The sequence below is a fragment of the Dermacentor andersoni genome, chromosome 9 (genome assembly GCF_023375885.2).
Source record: "Dermacentor andersoni chromosome 9, qqDerAnde1_hic_scaffold, whole genome shotgun sequence".
In the NCBI taxonomy this organism is placed as follows: Eukaryota; Metazoa; Arthropoda; class Arachnida; order Ixodida; family Ixodidae; genus Dermacentor; species Dermacentor andersoni.
This window is the reverse complement of record NC_092822.1, coordinates 115,599,636-115,614,374: the sequence shown is the minus strand read 5'-3', so window position 1 is coordinate 115,614,374 and position 14,739 is coordinate 115,599,636. Positions and strand designations below refer to the sequence as shown.

The 14,739-nt window shown below is 45.8% G+C and overlaps 1 protein-coding gene across 1 annotated transcript in view; it reads left to right on the top strand.

The window, feature by feature from the left end:
* Nucleotides 1-14,739, top strand: part of LOC126529620 (uncharacterized) — a 190,136-nt gene that overhangs the window by 67,604 nt on the left and 107,793 nt on the right. Inside the window, exons 10-13 of the mRNA XM_050177139.2 lie at nt 3,438-3,460; nt 5,155-5,263; nt 5,897-6,074; nt 9,152-9,366. Of these exons, the coding sequence (XP_050033096.1) occupies nt 3,438-3,460; nt 5,155-5,263; nt 5,897-6,074; nt 9,152-9,366 (525 nt within the window). The remainder of the gene's footprint in view (nt 1-3,437; nt 3,461-5,154; nt 5,264-5,896; nt 6,075-9,151; nt 9,367-14,739) is intronic.

The following is a 14,739-nucleotide window of genomic DNA, read 5'->3' as shown; positions in this document are numbered from 1 at the left end:
TCGCTGCCTTGAACTGGCGCTCTCGCACGCAGATCCGCTGGCAGCCGTAGCCACCACTGCAGCAACGCTAGGCCTAGCTGCTTCGACGTTCGCTATGAAGCTTCTTGCCGTTTGGTGCCATGTTTTTTATTGAAAGAATTCGCTGCTATCAGCAATGGCACGGGCTCCGCCTTTTTGGTCCTCGCCATTGGCTTAGAAGCTTGGAAAGCACGGTGCGCTGTATAATTTCGATTTCCGAAAGTCAGCTTTGCCTGTGTACAGAAATGTTACTTTGTGAAGCATACGCAGAAGTATTGCAGTGAAGCATAACAAGTGTGGGAAGGGGCTATTGCCACGGGACACAGTATGTATTCGTTAAATATACACGCGTGCACCCGGTATTTCCTGTCACAGTACGAGCACCGATATGCCTAATACATGTACCGTACCGACAGGCCTTCACAGCGTTTTCGAATATGCCTGTGGCGGTTTGAGCCCTTAAGAGCAGTAAATGACGTGCATCTATTTTTAACGCGACAGCGTTAAGGAGCTAGTGTCGCATAAAAGCCGGGGTCGTCGGCGGCGTTGGCCGTGAGCGAAAAATTCCGGAAGGCAATTCATAAATAAAAACAACTTGCGAGATGGACTGGGTGGGAATAAAACCAGGGTCTCCGGAGTGTGAGACGGAGACGCTACCACTCAGCCATGAGTTAGATGGATCAAAGCGCGACAAAAGTGCCTCTAGTGAATGCGGTGTTGCCTTAGAAATGTGCCGTAGAAAGTTATACTGCGGTGTATATCGGTAATTATGAGCATGTAAATTACAGAAGTCGCAGTTAAATGAGTAGCGAAGTACATTTCTGCTACATTTCTTCTGTGCTTGGCACACACGCAGAGCCATCTTGCGGCAAGCACAGAAGACCCCCTCCTCGCAATGTACGGCGCTGCCCCGACACGTGGCGCGCCACTTGCCCACCTCTCCCCTTCGTCTCGTTTGAGCGCATTGGGGCCGTGTGGGGACCGGTGCGAGGATGCCCCAAAGTAGTGCTGTGGACTTAGAAGTGTTGTATATGAAAACTATGTCTTTGTGTGATTCAAGAGCATGCCGAGCAAATGAGTGGGCGGTGCGAATGGGGTGCGATAACGCTATCACATCCATTCTCGAAGGCGAAGCGTAAACGTCCTCCAATTTTTTTCAACTGGCCAATTTTCTGGACCTTTTCACGCCTCCTAGGGAGTTCGAAAAATCAGACGTGGACTGTGCAACGGACCAAGAAGATGCTTAAAATGGTCCGTGGGGCAAACGAGTGGCAGAACGAGGACAAGAAAAGAAAGGACCTACGCATGGAGGAATGAACAGGAAATGAAGCGTGCTGCCACCGTTTTGAAGGAGCTTGAGCTCAAAAAACAAAGTATTGGCTGATGCCAAGATGCAGGTGTCCCTAATCCAAACCAAAATAAACTCTTTAAAGCAGTGAAACACAACACTGAAGCGTCATGCGCAGGCTGAGAGTATGTCAGGACAGTTGAGGTTGACTTGCGAGCCGTTGAGAGAGAATCTCAATTGTGACAAAGTTCGGGCCTCATACCACTGAGCTTGCTATCATTTGATAGAAATAGCTCATATTCGAAAATACTTGCTTCTGTATGCATCTCCTTTTTGTTCGTATTTGAGAATGTCCGACTCCATTTGCAATTTTTTTCGAAGCCATTTTATTTGCTGTGCATTTTACTAACCCCTCCCTTCTATTCTCTTTTTGAATAACATAAACACTACTCCATAGTATTCAGATTGGATTAAGTCGTCCTTTTTAAATTTTTTTCACATGCTTACTAGAGAGTGGCGGCATTGGGCGACATGGTGTCAACCCGTCTTGACTTAAAATGAAGTTCTGTGTCACTCAGGGAATTTTGCAAAGGCACTCAGGGAAAACCTGGAAAACTCAGGGGAATTTGGAAAAGTCAACTTGGTAGAAACCCTGGATAAACCTAGCTGAGCAGTTTTGAACTGATTCTAAGAACTGTGTAAGTGAGCTAGTGTATGGGTCCCATATGGGTGAAGCACACTCGAATTTAGAATGCATGAGTTTTTTATGTAGTAATAGTTTGGCAGACATTCCGGCAAAGAAAACCAAGGGTGCTGTTAGCTTTGTTAATAACATGGTGGATATGTTTCTGGCAACACAGATTTGCTGTTATCCTATCCACCATTCCTTCCTTTTACCAGATGCACGAATTAGTTGAGGAAGGACATAAAGACGACTTCACAAATAGCAAAGACATGTTATACAAGATTTGACAGATGTTTCAAATTTTTGTTTTTTTTAATTTTTTTTATTTATTGATACTGCAATCCCACTTTGGGGATTTTGGCAGGAGGGTACAAATGTTGAAAAGATCACAAAAAAAAGGCAACCGACAAATACATAGATACATAAGAGTAAATAAACTAATATAAACTGAAATAGAAGGCATACGGTAACTACTAAGTTAGACACGATGTAAACAAGGTAAGTGAAGGCTGTTGAACTTGGGTGTTAGTAAGCTGGTTCCATTCAGTTATTGTCCACGGAAAGAAAGAGTATTTAAAGGAGTTGTTACGTGTGTGAAACGGAGCAATTGTTAATTGGTGTCTTTGTCTAGTGGCATACCCGGATACCTGCTGTTTTCAGATACTGTTGAATAAAACTGTCTTAAGCTTCCATTATTGACTGGATTTGGCTTCAGCAATGGCTGCATGCTTTGATCAGACAGTGCGTGTCGATGTTGCACAGTGCTTTCTCAAAGGCATCCTTTAGAGAGTTTTTAGCAATGTGTGGCTGTTTGTTGGTCTCACTCTCAGTGACACTTCTCGTACATAGAAGCAAGGTATGTTAAATGAGGATGCCACATTGCTGGTGACATGGCCACAGAAGTTCGCAGCCAATCCATTTTTTGGTCATGCCAACCTTGTGGGAAGAAGCAGATCTATTAGGAGCGGCACCTAACAACATCGTGCATGGAATGCTTGGCTGTTGGCTTTGCTGCTTGAAGCTGCTCAGCAGTGGCCGTAATTCGCCTTTCGGGGCTCTCACTCATCACGATCTCCACCGGCTGGAGAAGCCCAAGGGCATTTGACTGCCAGTAGCTCTAATTTTTCTTTGTTACACGTAATAATTGACTGCTATAAACTGTTGCGAAACCCCAAAAAGAAAGGATTTGGTAACACTTTTGTTGAGCAGGTGGCACCCTCCAACTCTCTGTGATCTGCGTCTTGTAAGCTGACTAGGACAGCATATGGCTTCATCTCGTGTCAGACTGGAAGCCAATGATCTAGAAAAAGTGCACTTTTTAGGTGACAGAAAGGTTGGTGAAAACAAAGGCCTAGACAGATACAACTAGAGCGTTAAGGTCTATGGCGGTTCGAAGCCATGCCTTCAAATACCTCGTGCACCCGGTACATTCTCTCTGTTTGCAAGCCTACCTTTGGCACAAGGATGCCGTGAGCGGAGGGTCAGCCACCTTGTGTTGGGCAACCTATTATTGTTGTAATGCCTTCTTCAACAATGTTGCATGCCCCATATTGCATTAGTGTGGCACATGCACTGGAAAAATATAGTGAATGGAGGTTTATATGGTGCAGCAGCTGTTACAGCTCAAATGGAAGAAGAGAGCTGGATATGGCAGCGTTGCAAAAAATCAGGCCAACCTCGCACATAGCAAAGCCACCACCACCAAAGCCTCACAGCTTTTCATGATTTACAACACAGTCACCTTCTCTTTAAATCTTCTGGTTACCTTAGCCTGTTAACCTCGCGGCACATTCACAGTGGTAACCTAACGTGGTGCTACAAATTCACCAGGACAAACAAAAAACATTGACAGACAGAGTGCACTCAACACAACACTTTGTGCTTTCAGTAATTGTGTTGCTGGGAACCATTCTGCAGCAACCTAACGTCTGCAAAAAATGAATTTGACAGATCATATCTACAAGCTAGGTATTTCACCCGCCCATCCTCTGAGTGACTTGCTCAAACAAAATTTTTATCTCATGTAACGTAACACCACATTGAAAACAAACTGAGATCATTGTGTTTACAAGAATTTATAGAGGCCAATCAGTGCTCTTGATTTGCTTTTTATTTGTTTTTGTGCCTGTAACTTGCTATTCTTTGTGAACTTTTGCAATGAGTGACATTGGCAGCCGAGTGTAAAAAATGAATACCACAATTAGGAAAAAATAAATCATTGGAGTTGTAATTGTCAACTACTTTTATAGGTGATTAGCACAAGAGAAAGGGCTGGTCATGCTGCTTTGAATCAACATCTATCCTGCTACTCTCATCATACGTCATGCAAGAGCGGTTGTCAAATCTTGATATAACGTATCATGTGATATAACTAATGATTGGATATAGAGAATTTTTGGATATTGCAAATTAGTAGATATAACAAGATAAATTAAAATTTAGTTGGCCATACTTTATTTCAGTGCGTATTTTGCTGATCTAACGAAACAAAAATGCAAAGAATCGAGGCAGTATCGGTGACAGCAAAGCTATTTGTTTGCTTGCAGCTCAATATATCTATTGTGGTTGCAAAAATGTTTGACGCTTGCAAAGAGCATCTTGTATAGTGGCACATTCTGAACCCATGCGCATGTTTTGGCCAGCACCTTGAGTTTGCTGGCCCACAGTTGGCAAGCCAATGGGCCGATCTTGTATGATTGCACCAATCGAGTGGTTCCGTATTAGCGACAATGCCAAGCTTGCATTTTTAATTCAGCGTTTGTTCACGTGCCAAGCCGCTGCCAGACCAGCAATATCAATGGGAGGCCCTTTATTTGCCTATGGGAGAGGTTATGCTTGGGTTTCTTTTGCGTATATGTCATTGTGAATTTCTTTTGTCGATGTCAGCTTGCACGCTAACTACAAGTATAAAATACAATGAAACTACTTTTGCATAGGATGCAACTTCATTATAACAAGAGGTGACTACTTGCTGTGTGAAAGAAACTCAAAAAGTGGACAATTTTATGTCATTTCAGCTCAATTTTCTCTTATCAGAATTTTCACATTACACATGTGGATATGCTTTTAAGGGTTAATGGCTAAGAGAATTCAGTAGTGTATGACCTGGGAATGCTTCTTTTGTGACAAACTTGGTCTGCAAAAGCAAACAAATTTTATGCAGCTGCGAGTGAAGACTTCAAGGGTACTGACGAGGTGCCGCTGACTTCTGAGACCTTTCTGGATGGCTGCTTGGTGGTGACGCGTTATGGCGTCTATGCCTGCAAGTCCAAGTAAGTGTGGTTGTCTCAATGTACAGCTTTTTTGTAGTACCCCGACCCATCTGTTTACTGTTCACTAGGCTGGCAAAAGTGATATCGGGGTCCAGATTTTCTAAGAGCACCCATGTTTTTGGTTGTCCTTTCTATTCTTCGTCATTGGCTTACATGAAGTTGTGTCAGTGGTATTGGTGCGATTGGCAATTTGGTGGAACAGGTGATAAGAAACAATGGAATAAGAGAAAAACAATCACCCCAGTGGCTTTGTTTTCCAATAATTCTTTTCATGAATGGGCAAGTCAATAAAAAAAATTTTCCGTGGTGCTAATCTTGATTTCAGTGTTTGTTGGCTGTAGTATACGGTGTTATAGTGGTGGTTGTTTAGGGAGAAAAATGTTATGTGGTGGTAATGCAATGCATGGAGTAGGTAACCAGTGCTCTAGTATAGTGACAGGTTGTTTGCCAAGGAAAAGGAAGTGCACTCGGCAACTGCAGAGGATTGGGTTGCATGATGAGATTTAAAAATTTGCAGATGTCAACCAATGCAACACAGTGAGAGGCCATCGTCCTGCAGTGGACATAAAATGGGATGACCATGTGGTGGTCGTGGTAGTTGCTGATGGCAAGTATGCAATGTCCTCTCTTCAGGTGTTCGGCGGAGCGCCTGTTCTTGGGCTTCACGGGTTCCCCCTCCACGCTACCCTTGGCAGAGCACCTGGGTGCCCTGCTGAACCTAGACATGTTCTCCCTGTACGAGGCAGCAGCGGAGGCACAGCTCGTGCGTGGACAGTTTCCCCAGGCCGTGCGCCTCTACCAGTTGTCCAAGGTCGGTGCGCACTGGGGCCCTGCGACCCTAATTCTTGGGGCACTAGAGCCTACGAGCCTTATTCTCTTTTACATTGGCACTTTATGCCGTGGGAAGTACAAGCATCAATCTAGTTTGGCTGAACACTGAGCCCAAAGTGTAACTATGGCTGTGCACATGCAAATTTTGACAAGAAAACTGAAGTAGTGCAGTACTAAAATTTTGATAGATGATAAAGTAAAGCTTTCCTAGGAAACCCTCCCAGACTTTCTTCACCGTGGCTGCCACTGTCTTGCCCAATAAGCATGTTCCTCGTGTCGCGTAGCGTGTGCGCACGAGACCACCTTTGCACGAGAGCACATGCACATGCACCAGCTTCCATTAGGCCATGGATGCAGGAATGAAACATGAAAAATAACGGTGAGCCTTACCCCCTTCTCTCGTGTTGTATTTCTTTTTTTTTTTTGATTGGAGATTGGTGTAAAGAGGCTAGATAGACTGAAAGTGGCTGAAGTAGGTTAAGGATGCTATTTTACTTAAAACTGAAAAAATCCCCAGCAGTGTTGCACAACCCTGCAGAATCAAACCAATATCCAGTGAAGCTGTTAGTGTGCATTGTCTCTCTTTCCTCTTCTTCAAGTCTCCTTGGACACTAGGCAGTGGCAACAGCAAGCAGTTTAGAAAACCTTAACAATATCGCACACTGCACTGAATTACCACTGACAGTCGCAGCTTTTCCCAACCACCATGTGCCCTCATTACCTGTCCCCCACATGCCTTCAAACTTTTATGCTGAATTTTAAAGATAGATATCGAGTAGTCTACAAGCACTGCCATAGAGCCCCATCTTCCAAAGGAGAGGATTTGCTCCTTATCTAGCCAGAGTGAACAGAAGTGCTCTGGCACAACTGCACATGAACTTAGTGGCATTTCCTTGCACGAAAGGGGTACTTGTCATCTCATTTTCTTTTAAACAACAGTTTCGGATATGCGCAAACCTGGCTGGCCTACCACACCAGCATCTGGCCACAGCCTCGTAGCGTAAGGAGTCATGAGTGGAATCTCAGTGAGCAAAAGCTGAAATGTGAATTATAAGGAACCGTAATCTAACCAGTAAGCAAATATTCTTATCTTCTCTGAATAGTGGTCGACTGTGTCCTCTGCAAGACCCACTACTTGGAGCCCCATGGCTTGGCAAATGGAACGTGTTGTGTCATGCACATTTGTGCTACAGTATGACTAAGTGGAGTCCTTGCCGGGATGGTTTGTTGGCAATGTTCTGCTGTTGAGCACAAGGTCATGGGTTTGATTATCAACTGCAGCAGCTGCATTTTGGTGGGGGCATAATGCAAGAACGCTTGCGCCATACTTTGGGTGCACTTCATGGAAATCCATGTACTAGTTAAAATGAACCCCATAATGGCTTGCTACATCTTTCATAGCCTGTATAGTTATTTTGTGATGTTAAACCCATAAATGTATTCGACAGCAGCGCGAAGAGCGGCCAGTTCAGAGCCTGTAGATGTCGTTACGTGTGATGCCTTAAACTTGAAAAACATTGAAAAAGAACCGCCCAACAAATGGGCAATATTTTGTGACTCGAAAGCAGCCCTCCAGAGCTTGCGAAGTTTACGACGTGGCAATTATGAACAGCTGGTGTCACAAATCAACGAAACCTGCCATTGCGCTTCTGAAAGAGGACATGATATCATATTTCAGTGGCTGCCGGGACATTGTGGCATCGTTGGTAATCACCTCGCCGATGACGCTGCCCGACGCGCCCAGGCTGGCTCACCGACACTCCTTATACCTTTATCCAGAGTCGATGCTGCAAGAGAGCTTTGCAATCTCGCTCGTACAATCACGTTAGGTTGCTGGCATACACCACAGAACTCCAAGTGTCGTTTACACAGCCTCGACCCATCACTGAAACTTACATTACCAGCGAACCTTCCACGACGTGACGCAACACTGCTGTGTCGGCTGTGGGTAGGAGTAGCATTCACCAACTCCTACAGCTATCGTATTGGAATGGCGGATTCACCAATGTGCGCTAAGTGCAAGTGTGAAGAGACCATCAGTCACCTTCTGTGCCACTGTTCTCGCTTCGATAATCAACGCGAGACTTTCCAGTGTGCCTTAAATAGACTGGATGACAGGCCATTTACGGAAGCGAAGATCTTGGGAGCCTGGCCTCACAGTTCATTGGCCCAGAAAGCAGTTCGAGCGCTTTTTCGCTACCTGAGGGCAACAGACTTGAGTGCCCGACTGTAGACATCCTACACCTAAGTTCTCTCTCTCCCTCTTTCACTCCCCATTCCCCTCCCCACGTGTAGGGTAGCAAACTGGACTCAGTCTGGTTAACCTCCTTGCCTTTCCGTCTTCCCTTCTCTCTCTCTAAACCCATAAAATTAAAAGCCAAGTGCCTGACTGCTACTTGGTGTTGTCTGCTGTACAGATGATGCTCATCAACAGGATTGCTCGGCCAAGATTGTTTCACGAAGTGATCTCAGCTTGAGATACACTCAAGATTTGGTATTGGAACAGACGTGCTTAAAAAATGAGCAGAAGATTTAGCTCTGAAAGTGCTCCTGATCTGTCAGTGGAAACCAACTTTTAAAAAATCATGGGGTCTTACGTGCCAAAACCACTTTCTGGTTATGAGGCATGCCGTAGTGGAGAACTCCAGAAATTTAGACCACCTGGGGTTCTTTAACGTGCACCTAAATCTAAGTACATGGGTGTTTTCGCATTTCGTCCCCATTGAAATGTGGCTGCCATGGCCGTAATTCGATCCCACAATCTCGTGCTCAGCAGCCCACTGAGAAACCACGGCGGGTAAAAAAGTCAGCTTTTGGTTCCCTGAACATGTGCAGACATCTCCAGGTGTTGCACTTCTGGCATTCACACTTTCAGGGTATAAGCTTACTTTTTGGGGCCTTTAAGTTTGCTTTGCTGTAAAAACAAGGATGCTGCATCCCCCAACAGCGGCCTGCCAAGGTCAGCAGCGGGTGAGAAGGATCTGGCAGCAGCATTGTCAGCTGCATTTTGCCTTGCTGTTTGTGCACCCACCCCTACCCTTTCCTGCCTCACTGCAGTGTCCTCAGCTGAAAAGGGTGGCCCACTTTGCGAGCCGGGGTTTCCTCTCGGAGCTGCTGGCCTACGTGCAAGTGCTGTTTGGCACGAGGGCCTCGGAGATCCCCGTGCCCGACCGGGTTCACTTCGCCAACGTGGCTGCCCTGGGGTTCGTGCAGCAGGTGCTGAGCAAGCGCCATGCCACGGCTGACCGCGATGCCGTCCTCCAGGCATTCAGGCACGACGCCCTTCCTTTCCTTGCCTATTTGATTACCTCTTAAAGCTCGATATGATGAACTCGATAAAGTGATCGATTTGCTTTGTTATATCAAAATTTCATACAGTGAAACTCGATTTTTTCATGGAAATAAGTACAGTTGCCGATAGATCTTTCTTACATGGAAGGGGCCACAATACTTGCTGAATTATCGGGCAATTGGAAAAAGCAAATTTGAATGAAAGAGAAAGTCATTTCGTTGAAAGTCGGCAACAAAAGGTATGGTTTCATGCCGTGTCGACGATATCTTCACGTCGACGTAGTGAATTGAGCGAAGCCAGCCATACTTTCACGTCCTCTCCATCCCAGCAGCTTGCAGTGGGACTGCATGTGAGCTCAGCCACGCTGATCCCCATCACTCTTAAAAAATGTTTGCACCCTTTGGGGCATACTTTGTCCCACAACAATAATCGTCATCTGCTTTGCTTGCGTTTCCTTTCTTTAACGCTGGTAGCCCGGCACTTCCAAGTCACGAACGGCATGCACGTTATCAGCGTGACATAGCATTCACAACCGGAAAGTTCTATAGGCAGGAAGTTATTAAAAAGGTACATACTTCGTTATAGTGAGAACTTCATGATATTGATATTCCTTATACCGAGGTTTAACTTTTTCCGAAATGATGCAGATCATGTGCTGGTCCAAGCAGAATGGATGAACAATAGTGCAAATAGTACAAATTGGTAACATGACTGAATGAATGTGAGCAAGACTTCGGGTAATGAATGACACGTGAAAAAAAAAAAGTTTGGCAGCATGTTACACTCCTGTAACAAGTGAAGGCAAAAACCTGCTGCTTACATGGTAATGCATTAAGTTATACGATTGAAGGGGTCGGATTTCTTGCGAGATGTAACAAGTCGCAGCGTGAAGTAAACATATGGCGCTGTAGGTCGACCCCATCAACGACACATGCAAGCACCTAACGCACTATCTAAAGGTTCTTTTGTTTGTTCTTTGTTGTCTCTTTCTTCCTGTCATTCTTTCTTTTGTTCTTTCTTTCTTTGTTTTGTTCATTTTTTCTTTTGTTCCTTTTTTCGTTCTTTCTTTCTATCGTTTCTTCATTCATATTCAGTTATTTAATCTTTGCTTACTTACACTGGTATGAGCCATTCCTGGTGATGATATTTTTTGCATCACTGGACCAGGCACCGCTTTTCTCGGGTATGAGCCATTACAATGAGCCACATAAGGCTTTCACATCAATATATAGTTAGACACCTCTATGTATGCAAAATATTGATTCACAGATTGTAGATTTTGCTTTCAGATGTTCCTAGATGATGAAGGCTTTAGGTATAGCAATTAGCAACAAAGTATTTCCATCTTCGCCAACACACTCAAAATATGCAAGGCCGAAATTGTAATTTTCTAGTGAAAAACCATATCTTGTAATTTTGTTTATTTTGGATTCCTAAATAAATAAAGAAGCTAATCGCTAGGTTTAGTTGCAATCTGCACCATATAAGAGAAGAAAATTATTTTTCTTCTTGTGACGATGGCATGTGCTCGCCATCGAGAGCGCCCATGAACACTGTACAGTCGACTCCCGATAATTTGAAGCTGCTTAATTGGAATTTTCGGTTAATTAGAAGTGAAGTGCTGGTCCCGTCAGTTTTGCATTTAATCCTATGGAAGAAATCGCTCGATAATTCGTAGTCCTAATCCAGCAATATTGTTTAATTGGAAGTTAATTTTCAGCCAGGATCCTCGAGGTGACTGTCATTCTTTGGTAGAATGTGCAATTTGTGCAACGGCAACAGCTCCATGCTCCGCGTTGGTGTCATTGCTACAGCAGCCGTCCGCAACGCCTCCCTTCTTTAAGCGGCGCGATTATTCATTGCTACAGCTGCCGTAGCCTCTGCGATCAGCTCCGGCAGGAGGCGAAGCTGCTGCTGCGCATGGCCAGAGCTGATCGCCGAGACCACACGGGTGCCATAGGTGCACGCAGCGCTGCATACTGGCAGTGGCGAGATTGTGCAAGATTAGGCTTACAGCGTGCGCAGCGTATGTCGAGGCGTGTGCTGAGGCGTGTGTAAGTCGAGGGTCTTTGTGCGTGTGGCTCGTTGGCTAGGTTCTTCCGCAGGTGATCCTACGCTTCGGAATTGACTGTACGTAGTCGCACAGTTGATAGCCATGGCAAACCGTGGCTCTTATCGCACGCTCGACTGGCAACGAAAGTCGAGGTTTTGAAGGAAGTTGAGAAGGGAGGTGCCGCCAAACAAGACATAGCGCGGAAGTACGGGATCAAGCCAAACACGCTCTCAAACTACATCAAGAACAAGTGCACAATGGGCTCCCTGCAATGGTCAGGCGGTGCAGCGATCGGCTCAGCCATCGGCGCCACCGTGTCAGTTGCGCGAAACACCGAGGCAGCCACTGCTACGGAGGCATGCTGTTGCGGCACTCGTTTGAAACCTGTCGGACGTTCTAAATTGCGGTTTTAAGGCAATCGAAAACATCGAGGCCCATTTTGGACCACTGACGCTTGAGAAAGGACGTGAGATTTATGACTACAACCATGTATATCGTGTCAAAGAAGTAAACATCAGGGACAACACAGTGAGGGGCTTAAATTAAATTATAGCGTTTTAGGTGCCAAAACCACGGTGTGATTAGGAGGCATGCCGTGGTGGGGGACTCCGGAATAATTTGGACCTCCTGGGGTTCTCTAACGTGGACCTAAATCTAATTACACAAATGTTCTGGTATTCGGCCGCCGTGGCTGGGATTTAATCCCGCGACCTCGTGCTTAGCGGCCCAACACCATAGCCACTAAGCAACCACCGCAGGTCGCGAAGTATTTGTCACAACATAGCAAGCATGCTTACGACGTCGAACCCAAAGTTAGTTAACAAATAATAATTTTATACCACTTAAGTGAACAAATACGGCCGTGGACGTCTCTGAACTGTCAATTGTCGCTTCATTACTTGGAGCGTGCGTTGAACCTCACAATTGTAGAGGTTTTGGCGAATTGGCAGGTAAGTGTGTTTTTCTCCGTCGTTCGGGCTTGAATATGAGAGGGCATTACCGCTGAAGCATCATAGAGAGCAATCAGCTGAGACTAAACAATGTGAAGACTGAACAAATATGTGCTACCGTACGCGAGAGAAATACTAATTTTCGAATACTCTACGTGTGCTGCAGTGCACTCCAACCTTAGTTCTGTTGTTCTAAGCGCGAGAAAATATCGGCACGAATGAGCTCGGTTCCAGAATTCACGTCTGGATCTTGGCGCAGGAAGAAACAAAGCATGTCCAAAGCTCCAGCATGGAGCGCTTATCAAGCTAGATTTGACACGTAACAACCGCTGTGCGTTTGTTTTGGAGTAAGACGAGCTAAACAACTACCTAAACTAATTTACAAGAGCGGGAATCAGTTCACGTGTTTTTATGCAGTTGACGCTTTATTGTGTGTTTTTACGGATGGCACTGCTGGTTGTTTATTTTTTTTTGTTTTTGCATTTACGTCTTAGTTCACTTAACAGAAATTTGCAAGACCAACACGAACCGCGACAATCCACTTCAGCCGCCGGGTTGCTTCCCCCCCCCCTCGGTTTTGAAGGGAAGTGGTACAATTTGTTACCGACATCCCCTTCACGGTTGTTACAATCCTTAGCGTAGAAGTATCTGCGCTTGTTCCTTTTGTTCATACTTCTCACGAAGGAGCTGCCAAGAGGCCGCGATGAATCCATTGGAATATTGGAAAAGCAGGCTTTCAGGCAGACCTGAGCGCACCACGGACAACGGTGAAATGACGGTGAGGGCCTACCCCCCCGGGTGCTCACCGCCGCTGCTAGGTGGCGCGACATGTACAGGCAAACTTCATTGCAGGGTGCCCATAATGGATGCATTTGAGAACGACAAGTTCAAGATGTCTCAGAAGCGAATGCTTACCGGCGCTTACCCAGAGTTGGAGAAGGCTCTGCTGGTTTGGATTAGGGAGGCCCGGAGCAACAAACTTCCTCTCAGCAGAGACATCGTTGCAATGAAAGCCCGAACGCTTGCAGCAATGTTGGGGAGCGATGACTTCGTTTCGTCAGATGGATGGCTGATGCGCTTTAAAGATCGCCATGACCTGGTTTTTAAGAGCGTGTGTGGTGAAAAAGCGTCCGTGAACCAGGAAACATGCGCCACGTGGAAGGACGTAAAGCTGTGTGAATATCTCGGGGAATACAGACCGGAAGACATATTCAATGCAGATGAGACTGCACTCTTCTATCCGAATCTGCCAGAGAAGACCCTGACATTCAAGGACAATGACTGTGCTGGGGGAAAACGCAGCAAGGAGAGGTTGTCGGTGCTGATCGCGGCAAACATGGCTGGCACGGAATGATGTCGCTTACTTGTGATCAGGAAAGCCGGCAAGCTGAGATGTTTTAAAGACGCAAAGACGCTGCCTGTGGACTATGAGTCGAACAAGAAAGCGTGGATGACGACCGAAATCTTCAAGAGCTGGATAACGAAATTGGACCGCAAGTTTGCTTCTTCGAACCACAAGGTGTTGTTCCTTGTGGATCACTGCAGTGCTCACCTGAATGTGCCAGCCTTGAGTTCAATACGCTTCGCATTTTTGCCTGCAAACACAACAGCTGTTTTGCAGCCAATGCACCAGGGCATCATCAAGAATGTTAAGGTCCTGTACAGGCGGCACCTCCTCGAGTGCATGATTTTGTGTATGGATAACTCCGAAAAATACGAGGTGAGCCTGCTCAGTGCCATTCACATGTTAGCACGAGCATGGGATCGTGTGAAGCATGAAACAATCGCAAACTGCTTCAGGGCTTGCGGTTTTGTGGCAGCTTCCTCGGAGGATGCCTCTGCAATTTCATTGGAGGAAGCGTCAACAAGTGAGCTTGACGGCACTGATTTTGGTGATGCTCTCGGGGACATCAATTTTGAAGATTACGTCGCCGTAGACAAGGTGATTGAAACATGCGGTGCACTAACGGATAACGAGATTGTGGAGATTATTCGGCTCCAGGAAGCGACCCAGGAAAGCGACGATGACGTTGAAGATGAGCCGGAACCTAAGGCTGCCGATGCAGCTGCGGGCCTTGCTCTCCTGGAGCTCTCCTTTGCCGCTGAAGGTAATGTGGAAGAAGTGTTCCGCCACATCTACAGCCTGCAGAACTTGCTTTCAGCAGCGCGATTCGGCAAGAAAAAGCAGAGCAAGATGACCGACTATTTTTCTTAGAGAAAATACTCGATTTCCCTACCTGCTGTTTTTGTGTTTTGTGCTTAATTGGAAGTTCGTTTAATTCGAAGTTTTTTGCGGTCCCCGTGAACTTCGTATTAACGGGAGTCGACTGTATTCATGACGTGGCCGCAG